The 20,295-nt window shown below is 47.1% G+C and overlaps 1 protein-coding gene across 1 annotated transcript; it reads left to right on the forward strand.

Annotated features, from left to right (window-relative positions):
* The first annotated feature begins 17 nt into the window (after positions 1 to 17).
* PCYT1A (phosphate cytidylyltransferase 1A, choline) lies at positions 18 to 20,266 on the forward strand. The gene is made up of 9 exons (XM_059855526.1): positions 18 to 140; positions 6,808 to 6,948; positions 9,707 to 9,806; positions 11,990 to 12,106; positions 14,056 to 14,207; positions 15,002 to 15,080; positions 15,783 to 15,925; positions 16,958 to 17,146; positions 17,731 to 20,266. The coding sequence occupies exons 2-9, from the start codon at positions 6,829 to 6,831 to the stop codon at positions 17,935 to 17,937; spliced, it is 1,107 nt and encodes a 368-aa protein (XP_059711509.1). The 5' UTR covers positions 18 to 140; positions 6,808 to 6,828; the 3' UTR covers positions 17,938 to 20,266.
* Positions 20,267 to 20,295: the final 29 nt, after the last annotated feature.

Here is a 20,295-nt window from a genome sequence, read left to right on the forward strand (position 1 = left end):
CGGTCCTTTCCCGTGGTTCCGGGCGGACACGCAACGACTCCGCCCGCGCCCCGCTGGCGTCGGCGGGAGCGGGGCGGGGCCGGGAGCGGCGGCGGTGCCGGACTCAACGGGCTGGGCTGCGGAGCGGCGGCGGCGCGCTGGTACGAGGGCGTCCGGCGGGAGCGGGGGGCTGTCACCGAGGGGGCTGGGGGTGCAGGGGACGGGGAGCGGAGCGGTGCCTGTCACTGCAGCGGGGGCTGTGGAGTGGGTTTAGACTGGCGGCACATGAGGGCACCGCTCGCTCCCCCTGCGGAGCCGGTCAGGGGTCCCGCCCGGGCCCTTCTCCCAGCGTGGTGCCCGGGGCACAGGCCGGGGGCCTCGGGCCGTGCTGGCCGGTCGGGACGTGGCGCGCTGGCTTTGGGCGAGAGGGCAGTGTCTGCTGGGGTGGTCGTGATGCACTGCGTCCCCTTTGTGGGGGCTTGGGCAGAGGCCGGGGCTCGGGCGTGATCCTCCGAGGTGGCAGGACTGGCAGCCGAGAGAAGGTAGAGGCGGATCGCTGGGAAACTTCTGTAGTGCACCCTCAGCGCCTGGAGCGCGGCGGCTCCGGGGGACATCCCCCCACCCAAGGGACACAGTCAGGGCCTAGGGAGGACACTGAGGAGGTGGCCCTGGCTGCGGTGGAGGAAGGTGTGACCCAGCTGCTGCGTAGGCACACATCCTCTCTAACCCTCTGTTTGTGTCCACCGAAGTCCTGGCTGTACTGATTAATGGTTTTGTAATGGGACTTAAAGTCCTCAGGAATTCTGAGAGCTGCGATGCTCCTCTGTAGTCCTCACTCGCTGTGGAGGGAGGTGCAGGATGCTGCAGGTGGCCTTCTCTCTGTCCCCACCATGTCATGCTGCCACACCGGGACCCTGGCAAAGGTTGGGGCGGTCAGAAACAGGTAATGTTGGGTTTCCATCTGCAGGACCCCAGGATCTGAGGACAGCCACTGTATATGATTATGAAAATTAGATAACAAATACCCATGCATTATTTCCTAAAGAAGTTTGCTGTATATACACAATTATTAAAATTCCTGATTTTGAAGTTTTTCGTTGTGAGGTCTGTATTGTAACACTCTTGAAATCACTGTACCAAGAGCCACAAACAATAACTGTTCCAGTAGGGAACTGGTATTGATGTGTAAATCTGCTAAAAAAGGTTTACACCTCCAGTCTCAAGAAGCTCTGTTGCTAATCCCTAAAAACAAAACAGTGCAGAAGTCAGGTCAGAATAGCCACCTATTCTCACACTTTATTGTCCCTGACAGTATTTTTTCTGTTATTCTGCATAAACCCTGTTTCTACTGCTTCACTCACGCAGCAGAGGCTGTCGCATGTCGAGGCACTCAGTGCCTGGAGGTTATGGTGTACCCAGAAGGGCTATGAATTCACAGAGGTCTTGACAGCAGTTTCTCTTTTTTATGTGTATTACTTAGCAACACTATCTAGGTGAATGCTCTGAACTGTTTTCAGTTGTGGTTAGGCAGAGTTATCTTCAGCCATTTGGGACTTTGTTGGTGAGAAGCAGCATCTTTCCATCAATTGCAGGACATGGGTACCAGAGCTTCTGCTTGAGAGAATGTTATCAGCCTGCCTGGACCAGCAGGGGATGCAAGGCCTGGGGGGTTGTTTTAGCAGGTATAGCAAAGGTGTGGATGCTGTTGGACCAATGTGTGGCACTGGCTACACAGGAATCCCTTTTATATGTTCCTGTGGCTTTTAACACACTGTGGGACAGCTGCTTTTGTTGAACTTGACCCCAAGTAGCTGAAGCAGCCTGTGTTTTACAAGTGGGCAGGACTGTACCAGATACTGCAGTAACCTTTTTAAGGGGCTCAAGGGCTTGACCATCCAGGTAGAGCAGATGCTGACTGTGGGGAGCGTTGCAGTCTGTCTGGAGGAGAGCAGGCTGGGTCATAGCCAGCAGCACTCTGTTCCCAGGCAGATGCTCTGTGTCTGGAGACTGGGACAGAGCTGGGCCTGGCAAGCCTGGGCTGGGCATGAAGTTGCCTTGGAGATTGGGCAAGTTTTTTAAGCATTGATAGAAGAGAGATGCATGATGAGTCTTCTGTCATTAACCTCTCCCAGGTCTCTGTGTCTCCACAGATCTCCACGGGGATACACACCAGTAAGGTTAATTGGAGACTGGGTGTTGCAGATAAGGGAGAACAGGGGGAAAAGGATTCTCTTCGATCTATGGTCAAGGAATGCCAAGGAATGTAGAGTTGCTTTGGTACTTTATAGCCTGGCAAGGGACCTATCTGAAGTGACAGGACTTCTGCCTTTTCCCTGAGGCTCTTGCTTACATGCTGTCCATGTGTCAAGGCAATTCTCTGCAGACAGCTGGCAGAGTGCAAAGTTTAGTAGTGTTGCCTGCAGATGAGTCAGCAGAAGAGAACTATCTTCTTCCTGTAAAGTGCAATGATCTTGTAGGCAAAGCAGCACATGACAGTCACATCTGACTGTGCCAACGCCTCCCAAGTTCAGAGGGACGATAGGACAGCCTTGGAGCAGGCGGTGCCACCCAGGGAGCTGTGGGTATCCCAGGGCCTCCCTGGTCCAGCTGCCAGGCTTGTGCTTTGTGTCCCTGGTAGGAACTGCAGCAGCCTTGGGCTGGAGCATTTACTGAGTTGTTGCAGCAAGCTCGATTTCAGTTTAAGTAGCAGCATTTATTTTGCTTCACAGGTGAATCTGCAAGCGAAAAGCAGCAGAAGTGGCAGAAGAAATCCTGCTGCTGATGTAGGTTTGCAGTTAATATTGTCCAAGAAATTCTTCAGGACACAAAAAAAAAGGCAGATGGGCCAGGTCCTTATGCCATCAGTGTGCTTAGGGTGTAGAATGATCTGACCTGCTTCTGCAGTGTAGTGTGATGCTGGAGTTCTCTGACACCACCAAGACTGAAAAATGGCAGCACTGTCCATAAAGAAACAGACAGTGAGGTAAAGCTTAGGCTAAGCAGGAAGATCTGCTGGGCCTATTCTGACCTCTTCCACCTGCCAGAGGTGTCAACCTTGGTGTTGTGGTTAAATTCCAGGTCTGATGATTGTGTAGTTAACTGACACCAAGGGAGAAGTTTTAAATTCCTTCCCTGCCTATATTTTGTTTTCCTTTCTAGTAATCAAGTCCTCTTTCCCCTCCCAGAAGTGGCTGTGTTTCAGTGGGATTCAGTGATTCTCTGACAGGAAAAGCAACTCTTTTCCCATCTGGCAGTCAACTGCTCCTTGCAGAGCCCATGCAGGTCTCTCTTTATCTTGAAGAGTTAGCTGGCAGGTGATGCAAGGCCCTTCTTTGATACAGGACACACCAAAGAAATAAGTTGAAGAAGAAAAGCCCTGAGTGTTTTATGAAGTGGTGCAGGGATTGTGATATACCCATGGCTTTTCCAGACAGAGCCCTTCCAGCTTTGCTCCTTTGGAGCAGTATCTTGTATTCAGCCATGAACTCAATAATGCAGGAGGGTGACACCTTAAAATAGAACAATGTTAATATTTTACAGCAAGGCTCTTTCTTCTGGTTATGCTTGGTTTCTATCTTGGAGTGTTCAGAACGAGCTTTGAAAGTTATCTTCTCTTTCCTCTTCCCCATCTGCTGCAAATGTAATTAATTTTAGAACAGGCAGTGTTTTATTCATTTGAGGAAGCAAAGCTGTGTCCTCATCTGTTAAACTCAGCTACAGATGCTGGATCCCACTGTTGGTAAATAATTGTTTGGGATGCTATTTTAGTCACTTGGATCAAAATGAAGCATTCTAAGATTAGTAGGTTTATTGCAGTAAGGTGTGGTGTATTCCCCGTTTTTTGTGAAGCCAAGCCTGGTGATGGGAGGACTTCCCAGAAATGCACCATCCACAGGACAGAGGTTTTAAAGTTCTGAATAGTGGTAAAATTATTGTTTCATTTCTGAGTTAATTTGAGTATTTAACAGAGCTGTGTCACTCATGAAGTGTCCGGACACTGCAGAGGCTACTTCAGCAACATCTCATCTGTCAGGTCAGAGCAAACAGAGCATATTTATCCCACCCTTGAAGCTGGTTTCTCACTTGGTACATTGGGTAGAGCTGCTGCTGTGTGGCTGATGCTGTCTCACCACGGCTGCTGATTTATTGCACCACGAATAATAGAATCTCTCATGTTGGAATCCATTCACTTAAGTTGTTTTTTGCCATCGTTTAACTGACTATGTGTACCCTGAGAAATAGAAAAGTTAGGGTGGATGGTTGGGTGTGGGAGGAGGTGGAAGAAGCTGTTGGAGTTTTCTCCCGAGCTGGGACAGTGCTGCCCTGTACTGTAACCTGCAGTTCTTTGCCTGGCCATGAGATCTGCACCCAGCAGCAAGGGGCTGGTGATAATTCAGCAGAGACTGTACTTGTGTGCAGTGAAGTCTGGTAACTCTGATGGGGGAAGAGCCTCATCTGGTTGTGTGTGGGGCTGCTGTGTCTGTGCTTCAGCACCAAAGCCTCTGCTTTTGATGTTTTGCTGGGCAGTGGTTCAGAATGTCTGCATTCAGCACATTAACAGACCTTTTAATTCTCTCCCAAGTCAGGGAAAGAAAGTGGTGAGAGACCAACAGGTGACTTGAAGCACAGTGAAATTATTTTAACTAAATAACAAGAAAATCGGCTGCTGTTTCCCCCCAGTGTTTTCATGAATTCTGGGGTTACTTGAACCAGAGACAGACATTTGCTGCTTTTTTTGAACTTCATGGTTTCTGCTAGGACCAGGTGGTAAATGACTGACGCAGAGTGTGCTTGCAAGATGACACCTTGCAAAATGTAAGAATGACTCGAGTCAAACCCTGTGTTTTCACAGAGGCACTCTGGAAGCTGTTGCATTTATAGCACGGATCTCACCTGAAAGTCAAATGCTTGCTTAAATGTTTGAAGACTTGGACCTGAGGGTTCCAAACTTTTTTGCCTGAGGTTATGTTTCCACTCTCCCATATGTTTGTTCTCAGGAAATAGTAATTTAATTACAGGAATGGGAGAAACGGTAAGCTTGACTCACAGTGAGTGCTGGATGGCTCATGCAGTTCTGGAATGTCCTTGTGGCTGCTCTTCACTGTCACTTTTATCTTCTCCACAATACTTTTTTTGGCTCCCTACTGACCTAAGATTCTCTTTCTCTGTTCTTAGTACATTGTGGTAGGTCTAGCAGAGCAGCCAGGGATACTTATATATATGTAGCCCCAAACCAGTTCAGCTGTGTCTGACCCTAAAACTGTCCATAAGGTATCATCATGCTGATGCTCAGTGGGGAGGGAGAGATATTTGCATCTCGTTAAACTTCATTTGACTTGTTACTTTGGAGCATTCCTTAACCTTGAGTCATGTGTGCTTGAGTAAGTCCAATCACTAAATCTGCTATTTAGCAGCTCTTTCACAAAACACACCCTTCTTGGCTGCCAAACAGCAGAGCTTTGCCAGTGGCCTTTTGAGGGCAGTCACAGCTCCTCACGTAGCTCATCCCAAGTAGAACACTCAGCAGAGCCCCTCTACTGCGGAAAAAGGTGGTATTCAGAGGGGTATCTGCCCTTTGTCACACCTTGCACTTGCCCCACCTAACATTCCAGCACACCCACTGCATGTGGGTGGGGCGACGTTTTAAATTCCACACCACTCTTATTATCATGGAGTTGAAGCACGCACCTTGGGATCCTTAAGGATCGTTGCTGGGTGGAGGGGTCATGCTGCTCTCCAGACCAGAAGTGCCACGTGCTGCACTGGAGAGGTGCACACTTCAAGTCGACAAGAGAGATAATGCTGGTTTTTAGTTTTTGCAAATCTAGCACCCATTTCTTACTCCTGCAGCAGCTGGAAAGGGAATATTCATTGCCATACCTTCCTATAAATCCCTTTTTTTGCATCAGCTGTGTGAAGCAGGAGTTACTAATACTCCAGGCCCTTCTGGAAAGGTACAGTGACTCCAGCCCAAAGCAGAGATAACTTCCTTCTTTATAACTGTCACAATTTCTGTCCCAAATTGGTGGCATGTCTGTTCATCAGAGATGCGGTTCAGCTGAACCACCACTAATTGCAAGCTAGTACATAAAGTGCCAGAAGTGTGGCCTAATGTGGTGTCAGCAGCTGCTTCACCATCTGCTGAGTCACCACTGCGGTGGGAACAAGGGACAAGAGGGGAGCACGGTGGCAGCTGTCCCAAGGTGGGCTGTCCCCACTGAGGAGCTGCAGCTTGGTCTTACACAAACAGCAAAGCAAACAGCAAGCCTGTTTAAAGTCATTTAAGTTACAAGCCCTTCCCTTGCCTTCATCCTTCTGCATAGACCTTCCTTCCTCTCTTCAGGACTGTACAGGGAAGAGAAGGAGGAAGGACTGTACACTGCACACCTGCCAGCTGCCCTTGGGGTTTTAAAGGGTAAAGAATCCAAATGAGAGCTGGACAAGGGCTAAATGTGAACTGGGCATGCCATAATCCTTAGGTTGCCTTTTAGATGTAAAAATAGCATTATTAACCTTGTAGTAATGATTTATAATTTGCTTTGCAACTCTTGTTTCAGTGTCTCTCCAGCCAGCTGACTGCTGCACACTTCTCTCTGCAGAACAGCTCTGAGTTGCATTAAATGATTCAGTATTCCCACCAGGCACTGTTTGTCAAGCCTTGGCAGCTGATGCCAAATACAACTGGCTAAGCCCCTTGTGAGGTGGCTGTGTCTTTGCACTGACCTTCTGTACACTGTGCCTGCTGTTGACTGATTCTGTTTTGGAAGAACTAGAGAAATATCTCTTTTCTTTTTTTTTCTTTTTTCCCTCTCCTTCATTTTGTTCCAGTTCTTTCTGGACGCGTTTGGCATGATGGAGCCGCCGACCTCATCCAGGCTGAATTCCCGAAAGAGAAGAAAAGATGGATCAGGCCCTAATGGGGCAACAGAGCTGGATGGAATCCCTCCAAAGATGTCCCGACGCTCACTTGTAAGTAAGCAGAGATAAGAATTTTGGGAACCTGTGAGATGAGGACACTGAGCTCTAACAGCAGAAAGATACAGGTGGTGGTTTATCTGTGGACAGAGAAGACAAGGCAGGGGGCAGGGGATAAGAAGCAAATGACAGTAGCTCTCCTTCTTGCAAATCCAGTTTGGAATCTTGCTTTGTTCATACTAACAACATACTTAGAGCGTGGGCTTAAATTAGGTCTGAGGCAAGCATTGCTAAGCTGCTTTTGTGGTGTGTCCAGCTTGTCACTTAAGCTGAGCCAAAGAGGCACGCATTTAGATAGCCATAGAGAAGCAGGCATTTCTCACAGGTGGCTTTTAAGTGACCCACTGGGAGGGAGAAATACCCAGGCGAAGCACATAACAGCTGCAGGAGGGTCTGAAGCCTGTAAGCACCTGCAGAAGTGATCTGTTGAATCCACGCTCTGACACATGGGGAGGATCACTGTTCATTCGATTTTCTTGGTCTGGAGAGAGACCACATTTGTGTTGCTGGTACTCTGGGAGTGCCCAGAAAAAAAACAAAAAAAACCACAACAAACAAGCAAAAGGATTTCTTTTCTAGGTCAACCTTGGGATGGCTTTAACTAGCTAAAGCCAGTGGGATCTTTTCTGAAGGGGGTTTGATCCAGTTAATGCTACTGAAAAAAGGGCTGTCTTTAACTTGTCCTTGCCACAAGATTGCGACAGTTGGCTTTTTATAGTTCTTCTCTGCCCTCTTCCTGGAGCTGTCCTGTGCATCACGTGTGCTCTAGTTGTTCTTTTCTTATCTCTGTCAAAAGCCAGCTACCATCCCTGCCACGTCATACCAGGGTCATGGTCCTTGGCAAAATGTGGTGATGTGTTGCAACCTTCCTCCTCAATGACAACATTTTGCTCTTCAGGAGGGCTTCAGTCCTGTCACAGAGCATTGACAGTGGTGATGAAGTAAGAGCAGCACCAGCAGTGAGAGCTGGAGAGGCAGGCACTGGGAATGGAGGCTTGAGCTGTTGTGTAACTTATCCCACAAAACATTTATGTCCTTCACTGTTGCCAAAACCCGCCCTGTCCCTCTCTAAAGATCTCATGTTTTTCAGTAAGAAAAGAGAAGTGTGCAGGTTATTTATTATTCTGTGGGAGTCACTTGCTCTTCAAGTTGCTGTCTGTTCTCTGTTAGAAATAAAGCATTGGCAAACAGCACAAGACAAGTAATATCCAGCCACTTTCTAAGCTTCCTGCCTGTTTTTTAGCCACAGGGCAAATACAGTACTCCTGGTGAAAGATATATTTTTTTTCTTCTTTTTGCAAAAGTTTTATTTATTATAGCAGGAGTAATAGTGTTGCCTAACTATGAGATTACCTTGAAGCCTTTTCCACTCCCAACTAAGCAGATGTTGGCAGAATGTTCCCCTAAAGCACCAGGGCTCAGCAGCAGATGGTGGTAACAAACCTGCTGACACATAAGCCTGTTGTATTGTGCACATCAGGCTGAGTTTTGACCCTCACTGGCCCTGCAGGGGAAGGGCAAAATTCTGGCAGGACCTTTTGAGGACATATCTCTGTGTTTCTCTGATAATTTTGATAGGGCTTTTTTGTGCTTTTATTCCTAATTTCAACTAAACTGCCAAGAATCTGGTTTTATAGGGAAGTCCTAGACTTAATGGCAGTGATGAGAGGAGAGACCTGCAGGCCTTATCTGACAGTTAAGGATCCTGGTAGAGGAGGTGCTGTGTGAAATGTGGAGCCCTCCGTAGCTTAAAGGAGATGTTCAGCAGTAGCAGCTTGTTTGAATGTTGTGGTCAGTGGTTGTTTTCCTGTGCATTTCACTATAAGCACTCTGATAAGGATTGACACTGGCCAGAATGGCAGCGGTTTTTCTGGTTGCAGTGCTGCTGGACGCTGCCAGGATTCTGCAGTGGGACAGGAAGCCAGAGAGGAAACTGCAGATTAGCCTTTTCAGCTTGAAGGAATTATTGTAATGATTTGCAAGCTTGTTTCCTAGTGTTCTGACTTGGGAACAAGATGTCCATTGCATCCCTACACCTTCCAGCTAGAAGGAAATTCAGCTGTTTGTTTTGTAATGGGAAGGGCAGATGTTTCATTTCCATTCAGAGCAGACCAGAAATGATGGCTGCACTTAGCTGTTGATTAAATGTACTGCTGTTGTCAGGCTAGCAGGCTGGAGGGGTTTTCTTGCAGCAGTTGGAGTTATTCTGACACAGATCAAGGTCAGTCTCTCACTTGTATGGCTCAGAAATGGTGACAATACAGACATGCTCACAGAGTTAGTGCTGCAGTTGGTATTGCTCTTCTGCTTGTTCATATACTCAAATCAAGGAGCTGTTACAGTTTGTACATCACAGCACAAACACTCAGCACAGCAGAGTGATGGTCTTGCCAGAGTGGGCACAGATGGAGCTGTGACAGTGAGGTTTGAAGCTTGGCTTGTGCTGCTGTGAACTGCTGTTTGTCAGAAATCTGAGTTTAGCAGCTGCAGCTCTGACCCTCTGATTTTCTTGCTCTAATAGAAATACTGTTCATTAAACTCTACTTTTCTCTCTCTCTTCTTCTCTAAACTCAGGCTAATCAGCCTGCAAGGCTGTTTTGAGGTTTTTTACTAATTATTCTTTTAGTACACGTGTCTGAATTATGCAGAGGCAGTGAGTCACCCGGTGACTAGGACACTGTGATGGCAGTACTGCCACTACAAACTGCCCTCACTTCTGCACTGTCACAGTGAAACTCTCCTGGCTGTTTAGGGACTGCGGGAGCCAGCTCCGTTCTCAGATGAGGTGGAGATCGACTACAGCAAGCCATACATCAGAGTGACCTATGAAGAAGCCATGAGAGGAACCCCTTGTAAGTAAGAACACAGACTGGAAGGGAATTGTATAAATGTTGGGTTTGGGGGATGTGGATATGATTGGGATATCTCTGAGACCAAACCAACCTTGTGTGTTTGACCAGGTTTACAGCCAATGACAAAGTGAGTGCTTTGGTGATTAGATAACTGTTTCCATGGGAAAATTGTCCTGTCAGTACACCTGAAATTCAAGTTTTTATGTGTGAGGAGATTACAGATATTTATTTTAAACTCTAGCTGAGCCACTGACAGCCATAGAACTCCACACTTTCTGTACTACTTTGTCTGAGGTAGCTTAAAGTTAAGCACTTTAAAAGTCGTATTTTTTAAAAGTCATATTTTCTGAAACTTGAAACGGGCAAGTAAAACCAATTTATATCCTTGTCCAGAATGTCCCATTCTAGCCTGGATTTGAATTAAAGTCAGTGTCATTAAACACCACAGGCCAGGCCCTTAACAAGGTTTATTCTCTAAACCAGGCTGGGAGAAACGCTGTTCTCTTTGCAAGTCCACAGAGGAGGCAGAGGCACAACTGACTCCTGAAGCATGCCAGAGTGTGCAGACAGTGCTGTTTCTTACCTGGCCTCTCTGTTGTGGCTACAGAGACAATAAAAATGCTGTACTTCTATCTACCTGACTGCTGAGAGATGAACCAGCTCAGATTGAGACCTGTCTGTGGTTTCCTGCCAGAGGTTCTGAAAATCCAGTGTATTTCACAGTCTGCATTAATTTCTCAGCTGGAAATCTCCAGAGTCTGCACAAAGGTCTCTGATTCAACAGTGGTGGCTCTCCTGCCTGCCAAGACTGAAATACAGTGCACACTTCCTTGTTGCTGTTTGTGTCTGTGCTCAGGAACTGTAGCTGCTGCAGGTACAGAGGAAAGATAAGGATGTCCCAGCCAGTTTCCAGAATGTGAATGAATATTCATAAAGGTCTGCTAGGACCAGTCCTCTTCTGGCATACAGAAAGCTTTTGCAGTCACAGATCTCCTTGGCTCTTCAAAGCCTTCTGGCGTCTTCAGATTGAGGTCTTAGAACCACTAAAAAGTTATTCTAAGAGGCTGTCCTCAAACTGATTCCTCTTCTTAGCTTGAACTTAACAACCCTGACCTTCGCATCAACTCCTCTTCTTGCTGCCTCCCAGTCTCTGTCTCTGGGTACCTCCAGGGCTCTGCCCAGACCTAGGGGGTCTCAGCTTCCTGTTAGGTCTTCTCTCTGCCCTCTCTTCACTGCAGCTTTGGTGTGCCTCTGCTCATCACTCCTCTGAGTCTGTCTGACTGAACTGAGCCAAGAGAGCAGCAGGCTGTTCCCAAGTGTGTCACATACAAAGACTGTGGCTTTTGATTATCAGCAGCAAGAGGAATGTGGTCCTGTGTGGTCCCAAGATGAGAAGCCTCCCACTATTACATGGCAGTGCTAGACTATCTCACTTTACCTCTGTGCTGCCCTCGAAGAGCTGAGCTACAATTTCCCCTGGCAGAGGGGGTCTGAGGGAAGTTGTATTACTATTATTATTATTATTATTATTATTATTATTATTATTATTATTATTATTATTATTATTATTAATGATGATAATATCATCATCTACAGGTTTAGCTGATAATGCCAGTGATTCAGCAGAATTTTGTCTGCTTTTCATTGAGTAGTTCAGCTGTGTTTTTGAATAAAGTCATACACTGCATGTTCCTGGGGGAGCTGATACTGCTGGTCCCTCAACCAGACTGTGGCAGCAGGCTGCACAGTGGCACACTGTAAAGGTCTTGAGATGCCATCCTGGCAGGCAGGAGGAAATCAGGCACCTGTGAAACATTTGGGCCAGTTTCCCTCTGGTATCTCACTGTTGTGCAAAAAGTTAATTCCGCATTTGGATTTTCATAGATGGGAAATGTTCAGGGTATGATTTTCCTTTGGTTTCTCCTTCACCTTGTTTGGGTGATCCATGGTAGACTTTGTCTGCCTTTATATGTGGCTGTATTTCAGCTCTGTGCTCAGATGCATATGTTTCCACAGGAGAAGGCAGAGAGCCAGGCTTTTATCTTCACAGTTCTGTCCTGATTATGGTGCTGCATTTTGTAGCACCTCCATGACTTTCAGAAGGTCCTCAAATGTGAGTATGAGCAGCAGCTGCTTCTCCAGGAAAGCATATTCACAGCTGTGTCTCTGTTCCTTTGGCACAGTGGATCGCCCTGTCAGAGTTTATGCCGATGGAATATTTGACTTGTTCCACTCTGGACATGCCCGGGCCTTGATGCAAGCAAAGAACCTCTTCCCAAACACATACCTCATTGTTGGAGGTAAGGAGTGACCTTGTTGACTTTGGCTGTTGCAGGAGTACAGTTTAGCTCTGTCTGTAGTTGTGCATACTGGGGCTTTGTCTTTGTGGCTTCAGTGACTCTCGCTGCAGACACTTGTCCCAAATGTTGCTGGAGTCTTATTGCAAAATGTTGAGGGCTGGATATGTCTGCAGAAAGATACCCTGTACCAAATGAGTACTTAAGGAAAAGATTTTTGATTGTGCTGTTTTAATTTGACCCCTCTGTTCTGTGACAGGCACAGGTGAGTTGCACGTCTGAGTATCAAAATATATTAGGTATAGTTGAGCATCTACTTTTGACTCATAAATGAGACAGCTAAAGTATGAGTCCCTCCCATGGCTGCTTTGTTCACCTGTATTGCCCTGCAAGTCACTCCTCAGCTCCAGTTTCCTGATGGAGACTGTTTAGTGTCAAACAGATCCCACTGGGAGCATGGAGGTCACAGTGGTTTCTTGGGCATGTGCCTGGACACCTGGAAGTCAGTTAGGCCTTCCTTCTCAAAACAGAAGTTCCCATTTTGTCTGTTAGCTCATAAGTCTTTAGATGATGCCAGGAATGTCCTGCTGAGTGCCTGAAGGGATCTAGCAGAGGTGTTTCAGCCAGGCTCCTTCAAGAATATAGCAGGAAAAAAGATACCCCTTTTCTGGCTGCTGCAGTACATGGGCCTCTGCCCAGGCAGTGCCTCTGCTCATCCCTCCACCCAGGCTGAGAACACATCAGGCTGTGCATGTTGTCTGTCAGGAGCTGACCCCTACTCAGGCTGCATAATGATGCTGAAGTATGAGAACTGAAAATACCTTTAACTAGTTTTCTCAACTCCCATTGTCTTCGTGAAGCAAAATGAAATTCTGACCCTGCCATAGAATGATTATAACATCCTTGGGTGGTTTGTTTCCTTATCACAGTTTCAGTCATTGCTGAGAGCATTCTAATAGCAGTGTGCCTGCACTTCTTGTGTGCTGCAGTAGTGTCTGGAAGGGGAAGGGAGGGAGGAGAGCTGAAACAGTTGCTCCAACCTACAAACTGTCCTGAACTTAGAAATTTTAAAGGCTGAAAGACATCTCCATGTACATAAACACTACAACAATCAGGAAAAAAACTTCAGGTCAAACTATTGACATGTTAAAGTAGCAAGGAGTGTAACTGACATTCTGTGCCTCTGGGAGACTGGTGAGGAGAAGGGCAATGAACTTGCACCAGGACTGAGACAAGAGGCCACATCCCAGGAGAACATTAGCTCCAAGCAGGGAGCAGTCTCCCCCACTCTTTATCATCTGTTTGTCTAGAATGTATAAATAAATCCAATACCAGTGAGACTGGTAATGCCTTGTTTACTTTTTAGTCTGATAATCAAATAGAACTCCTTCCTCAGTATTTTACATTGCAGATTATGAAGAGTTGTTAATTTACTTTCTCATAGAACATAATAATTAAGCTTGATTTCCTGTGAACTCCTCCTTTGTTTTAATGTAAACTTTGCAAGAACTAGACTGTGATATGGCATTTTTATGAAATCAGAAGTTCAGGCAATAAGTTTTTTCAGACTCCAAGCCTGAGACACTCACTGCTTTAAACGTGGATTTTTGAGCAGCAGGCCCCTCAGGTGCCATTTCTTATAGAAAAGTAGTCTTCTGTGTTAGCTGGTTTTCTTGATAAGTGTTGAAAGCTCTGGAGACTTTAAAGGCTTGGGGTGTGGGTCCCCAGCTTGGGCAGAAATTCTCCAAGCAGCCTGCCCAGAATTGCTCAGGAGTTTAGTGCCCTGCAGCGCTCCCTGTTCCTGGTGTTTTGTGGCTGGAAGAGCTAGGTTTGAAACACTAGCCTCTGTCAGCTGCTGGCATTGTCAGGTTCAGCAGAGTGTGGGCAAGGTCCTTTTATTGTAAATCATTGGGGTAAGTGCCTCAGACTGTGTTCTCTGCCTGTTTCTCCAGTCTGCAGTGATGAGCTGACCCACAACTTCAAGGGTTTCACGGTAATGAACGAAAACGAGCGCTACGATGCTGTGCAGCACTGTCGCTATGTGGACGAGGTGGTGAGAAATGCACCCTGGACCCTCACACCCGAGTTCCTGGCAGAGCACAGGGTAATTTGTGACATCTGATCTGTTTGGAATTTCAATTAGCCTCTCTCTGTTTATAGCAAGAATTCGTCTTTGGGGGTGACCTCTGCCTGAGCAAACTGTTTCTGTTGAAGCTCTTAAATATAGAATGAACTGGGTTATGGGAATTGAGTGGGTTTCTTGGGAGTGTAGAAGCATTTGCTGAGTTGGCATGTAATGTTAAAATAACGTAGAGATTGTGACATAATGGAAAAGGTTCTCGCTATTTCAGGAGAGGTTGGTGCTGGTTACAGATAGGTGTGAAATGCAGTAGAGAGAGGATTACATGGGTTGGAAGTGATTTCTGCTATGTCTGGTCCAACTCCCTGCTTACAGCAGGAGCAGCTTAGATATACATCAGCTTCCTTGCCGCAGGAGACCAGACAAGCTGTCTTGAAAGCCTTTTATCAGCTGGTGAGATAAAGTGAAAGGAATCTCTTAACATCTGTTGAACAGCTTTGGGAGGTGAAGGAGTCTCCAGGGGAAGCTTGCTTAGTTTACCGTTGTTGTCGTTAATAAGCCATTTCTCTGTGGAGCTTAAAGCAGCTGTGACGGTATTCCCAGCCTTTTCTTTCCCCTCTGTCATGTGCTCACAATTCACAGGCAATTGCCATTGAGCACTTGGGACTGCTCTGTGTTGTGTTGTAACAGAGGGAGCGTCCTGCTGTTCTCTCTCATACCCCTGAGTGGAGGTGTTGAGCTGAAAGTTAGCATCTTTCGACAGCAGTGGAGATCTGCACATTCCAGATAAAATGTTGACTAGCTTTTTTCATTTTCAGATCGACTTTGTTGCACATGATGACATCCCCTACTCTTCTGCTGGCAGTGATGATGTCTATAAGCATATAAAAGAAGCAGGTGGGTCCCCCTCAAATTGTCCAGGGCTCCTTATCAAAAATCTTCTGTAGTTTCTCTTGTACCTCTGTAATACAAGATTATGCCCCTCTGATCTGCCCAGGAGCCTCTGGTGGCAGGAAGAAGCAGCTCTGGACCCTGCTTCATAACACTAGGACTGTTCAATGTCCCAGCCCAAGCATGGCCCAGCGTTAATTCCTAATTTCAGTCTAGTTATTTTGATTGAATTAACAGCAACCTCTTGAAAACATATACAGTTTGGCTTAGAGACTCTCACAAATGGGAAGTCTCATGAACTTAGCAGAGGGACACATCTAGCTGTTTGCTGTTAAATTCACTAGGGATCCAGCTTTTTTATATCTATCCAAACTCAGCCACCAGAGTGTTATATTTCTATCCATTCAAATGTAGGACCCCTTGTCCTGTCCTTGTCCCCACACTATTCTGTACGCAGTCAGTATATAAACCAGCTAAAGTGAAAACCTTTTCATTAGAATACCTGGCATTTTGACAGGGTTTTGACATGTTTTGGTCTTACTTAGGCATCCCAGAAAGGATGGCTCTGGTATTGTACATTTAAGGACAAAGATGTGGGAACAGCTAGCAAGTGAGCTCTTGACAGAAGTTGTTTCCTGACAGAGGTGGCAGCAGCTTTTTGCCATGTGTCTTGTTCGAGCTGTCCTGGGTCTTTTTCCCCAACTTTAGGCATGTTTGCACCAACCCAGAGGACTGAGGGCATCTCCACATCTGACATCATCACGCGCATCGTGCGGGACTACGATGTCTATGCCAGGCGGAACCTGCAGCGGGGCTACACGGCCAAGGAGCTCAACGTCAGCTTCATAAACGTGAGTTGAAGTGGGTCTCACCCCACGCTGCAGGAGCCAGAATCTTGCTAAGTGTGAAGGGAGTCTTGTCTAGTGATAGCACAGTCCTGCCATGTGCCAGTGAAAGGCCCGTCTGCAGAGCTAAGTGTTGGCACCAAAACAGCATCCTTGGAGTAAAAATTAGACTTCCACCTCTGAAATGGCCTCAGGGACCCACTCAGAGGAAATGAGGGGTTGCTAATGCTGCTGTCTTGTCAGAGATGTCTTGATGATGTCTAACCTATTGAAAGAGCTGGAGAGAGGGTGTGTGGCAAAATGTGTGTTTTTTTGAATGAAGAGTAAGTTTTCTTGATAGGAGCTGCTGTCTCATCTCTGTCCTCTTCCCCTACCCACCTCCTTAGGGTAGAGTCATTTGTTAGGATAAATCTGATGTTGTTTCCACTGTACTGTTCCATTCCTGGAGCTACAGGAGCAGCAGTGCTTGGGTAGGACAGAAGGATATGCCCTGATTCTGTGCTGTGCAGCTCTAGCCCTCAGAAAGAATACATGGCAGAAGACATTTTTGATGTTGGAAGTAAAGTCATAAACATTTTTTTTTTATCACTCAGATACTGTGCCTGTGAACAACAATGAAACAGGAGAGGTAACGGCTGCTTGGCCTCTCTTTGGCACATAACTCTGCCTCTGTTTAAAAACACCCAGCAGAAAGACTGGTGCTGTTGTGATATGCAAAGATCTACAGCAAGTCACTTGAATCTAATCTGTGTGCTGTATAAATATTTCCCCCTTCCATGCACTCCTGTTAGATAGTGCTTATCTCTGGCTTTAGTCTTGCTTTGTGTACTGTGCCAGTGCCTACCACAGAGTGTCTCACAGCCCCACTGTGTCTGCCATGTAGTCAAGGAAAGAGGTGTCATGGAAGTGAAGGAGGGGTGTCACCAGACTAATGGAGATGCTGAGTCTCAAGTAGCAGTTCAGTGTAGTAACACGGAGCAGAGATGGTCTCCACTCATATCTGGTGAGCTGTATTCTGATCCACCACTCTCTGTGCAGGAGAAAAAATATCACCTCCAGGAACGTGTGGATAAAGTGAAAAAGAGGGTGAAGGATGTAGAGGAGAAGTCAAAGGAATTTGTCCAGAAAGTGGAAGAGAAGAGTATTGATCTCATTCAGAAGTGGGAAGAGAAGTCCCGGGAGTTCATCGGCAATTTCCTGGAGATGTTTGGCCCAGAAGGTGCACTGGTAAGGAGTTGCTCTGGGAAAAGGGAAAAGGGAATTTTGGAGACGTTAACAGACATTGTAGGGTTTCTACAGAGTCTGCAGAGGAAAGGTTTGGCGTTTTTGCAGTGTTCAGTGTACTGCCAGTCTCCAGACAAGTTGTCCCAGGCTTGGCCAGCCTGTTTTCAGGGAGTACTCACCATTGCCAACAAGGTAATGCCAGTTACATTGTAGAGTGAAAAAACTCCCCTGTCCCATGAGCTGGCCTGTAAACTCCAGTTTGTGCCCTGCTGACCACTGAGCTGCCAAGAGGATGGTGGTCACTTTGTTGTTGGCCTAAGATGAGTCTGAATCTAATTGTTTATACCAGGCTTTCCTGCACTGTTGGGTGAATATCACAGGTATTTCATGTTAGAAGTGCTTGAAAATGAGTGGTGATTACACTGTGTGCAGTTTCCAAAGCCCAGAGTGATGCTGGGCCTTTTTCTGCTCTTAAATAGCATGAAGTTCTGAAGGAGCACAACTCAAAATGCTGCACAGGCTGTAAGGAGTGTCCTTTTCCATAAGTGTGTAACCCATGCTAACTGTCGTCCTGCTTTCCTCACCAGAAACACATGCTGAAGGAGGGCAAGGGCCGGATGCTGCAGGCCATCAGCCCAAAGCAGAGTCCCAGCAGCAGCCCCACACACGACCGCTCCCCATCTCCCTCCTTCCGCTGGCCCTTTTCCACCAAGACTCCTCCTTCCTCCCCTGCCAACCGCTCCAGGAACGAGTCTGCAGTCACCTATGACATCAGTGAGGATGAAGAGGATTAACCTACCTGCCAGGATTTGCTGAGGACTGCTGATCGCTGAATCCTAAGTCCAGACCCACTGGGGAACTCTAAATGAGCAAGAGAGCCATAGGAACAGGGCTGATGGGTGAGCACAGGGCCTTGGAGGCACCCGTTGCTCATAGTAAGGGCTGCTGCCTGGAAGCACATTCAAACCTCCTCTTCCTTCTCCCCAAATCCCCTTTTTATTGTTTACGTTCTAGCGGTTTCCAGGGTGAAGATGGTTTTTATATTTTAAGAAAATATTTGTTAAAAGGGCAAGGAATAGCACTCAAGCGTGGCTTTTGTTTTGGTTTCTTTTCCCTTGTTAAACCTCCAGGCAAGAGGGAGAGTGGGAAGACCCATCTGTCTCTTCTTTCCTTCAGCTCCTCTGTCTTACCCCCCTCCCCCACCCTCAGGCAGTATCTGTGCCACTGCCAAACGAAAGACCCCTCAGTTCCTCAACCAGCATGACCTCGAGAGCCTGCACAAAGCAGTGGTGTAATGAGGCTTCTAGGAAATAGAGACATCCCTGCTGGGCTGGAGCTGATAGGAATCTATCCAGCAGACCCTGTAGTGCTCGCATGCCTCTTAACTGAGCTTCCCAGCGTGTTGCAGTGAGGACGTGCTGGGCAGGGGTACCAGCTTGGCACGCAGGAGTTACACCCGGGAAGGACTTGCAGCACTGTAGAGTGGCACACCCTGTAAAGTGCACAGCATTCACAGCTCCAAACTGTAGAGGGGCTGCAGGGGAAAGGCCTTCCAGCTAATCTTAACAAGACTGCTAAATCCTGAGCTAAAATTGAGCCCTCAGTTGCTGTTGGAGAGAAGAGAATGAATCTTTGCTTCAGGGCATTTGCTGTTGTACATTTCCTTGGGTGTGTGAGAGCCCAGGGAGGAAATGAATGTGTCTAGTCTTTTGAGAAGTTCCTTGTTCCAATCTGTGGTTTGTTCCACATTTTAGTGTCTGTCCAGTCCCTCAGCACTGTGCTCTGTGTGTGTTTGTCTGTGTTTCAGTTGCTGTGCTGTAGGGGCTTGAAGAGTCCTTCTCACTGGTGCCATGAAGTCGCTGCTTTAAGGGCAAAGCAGCCAGTTTGCTGCTGATGTCAGTGTGTGCAGCTGGACAGATGAAGGGCCCCAGTTCTGTGTGACAGTTACCTGGCTTGTGCAGTACATGCACAAATCCATGCCTGCTCACTCTGCTCCATGAGGCAGGATGGAAGGAGCATCAGAGACTGTGGCAGCTTTTTAAGGTTATTTAAATACATAATGCTCACGTGAGTCCATGGTCCAAGTTGTGCCTGCTGTTGTGCCTGTGATACACACTGAGCTTTGTGGCCTGTGGCTCCCCAGGGGGACTCGCCCTCCTCATGTCTGAGCAGAGCAGGTCAGTGCACCCTGTCCTGCAGCCAGCACTGGAGAAACTGGCCTTGCTGTCATGTAGCTATGGAGCTTTTATGCCAGGGTTTGCCTCTGATACCCACTGTCTCTGGGTGGAGCTGCTGGGCTGAGTTGCCTGTATCCTGTGGTGCTGGGAACAGAGGACAGCTCAGAACCCTGTCAGCAGTGCTGCCGGGAGGTCACCAGAGCAGGATGTGAGGCTTGGGGAGCAGCACATGCAAGGAAGAAAATCAAGTGCTGCCACAAGCTCTGCACACTGTGATGCTTCCAGAGCACGTGGTGGCCCTGGGGTAGGAACAGGCTGCAGCTTCTTTCCAGCTTTTGTCTTGATGGTCTTTTGTCACCCTGCCCAAAGGGCTTGACAGAGGTTGTGTTTCTCTTGAAGCCAGAACCAGTATGGGAAAGGGTATTTTGGGGATCACTAATCTGCCACTTGGACGTCTTTCAGCAGGGATGTGCATAGCTGTGGGAGCATGGCTGGCTGCTGTGGATTTTAAACTGTAAGGAGCAAGTAACAGTCACGTGGTAGAAGTCAGTTGTTAATCCTCTGGTTTATGAGTGGTAGAACACTTCCTTTGTATCACCCACATTGTCTCTTCCCTCATCTTTCCTTCCTCACCCTTTCTTCAGTATGGATGTTGCAGTTGCTTTCCTGAGCCAGATCACAAAGGCCAGGCTGCTTTAGAGCCTTACTACTGTTTTAAACACAAGTTATGCAACAGTGTTCTGTAAGTTTGGGTATCTGTGATGTTCTGGACTGTGGCTTGTTCTGCAGAGACCTTAACATGCTTGGTCTCTCTGCAAATTCTGGGGTGCTTGGTAAGAAGCCAGCCATGGTTTTACATGTAGCTTGGAATAACAGAGCTGTTTCTTGTAATCAATAATCTCTGCTTCCTCCTTGCACTGAAATTAAATTGGACACTGAAATCCCAGTCTAGTCCTTAATTTTTCCTTTGTTTTG

Source organism: Haemorhous mexicanus, chromosome 10 (assembly GCF_027477595.1).
Source record: "Haemorhous mexicanus isolate bHaeMex1 chromosome 10, bHaeMex1.pri, whole genome shotgun sequence".
In the NCBI taxonomy this organism is placed as follows: domain Eukaryota; kingdom Metazoa; phylum Chordata; class Aves; order Passeriformes; family Fringillidae; genus Haemorhous; species Haemorhous mexicanus.

Bases quoted from the DNA above. Each gene is read 5' to 3' on its own strand.
- PCYT1A (XM_059855526.1), top strand. From the start codon at position 6,829: ATGATGGAGCCGCCGACCTCATCCAGGCTGAATTCCCGAAAGAGAAGA. The intron at 14,208-15,001 runs GTAATTTGTGAC...TTTCATTTTCAG, and splicing joins AGTTCCTGGCAGAGCACAGG to ATCGACTTTGTTGCACATGA. The intron at 17,147-17,730 runs GTAAGGAGTTGC...TTTCCTCACCAG, and splicing joins TTGGCCCAGAAGGTGCACTG to AAACACATGCTGAAGGAGGG.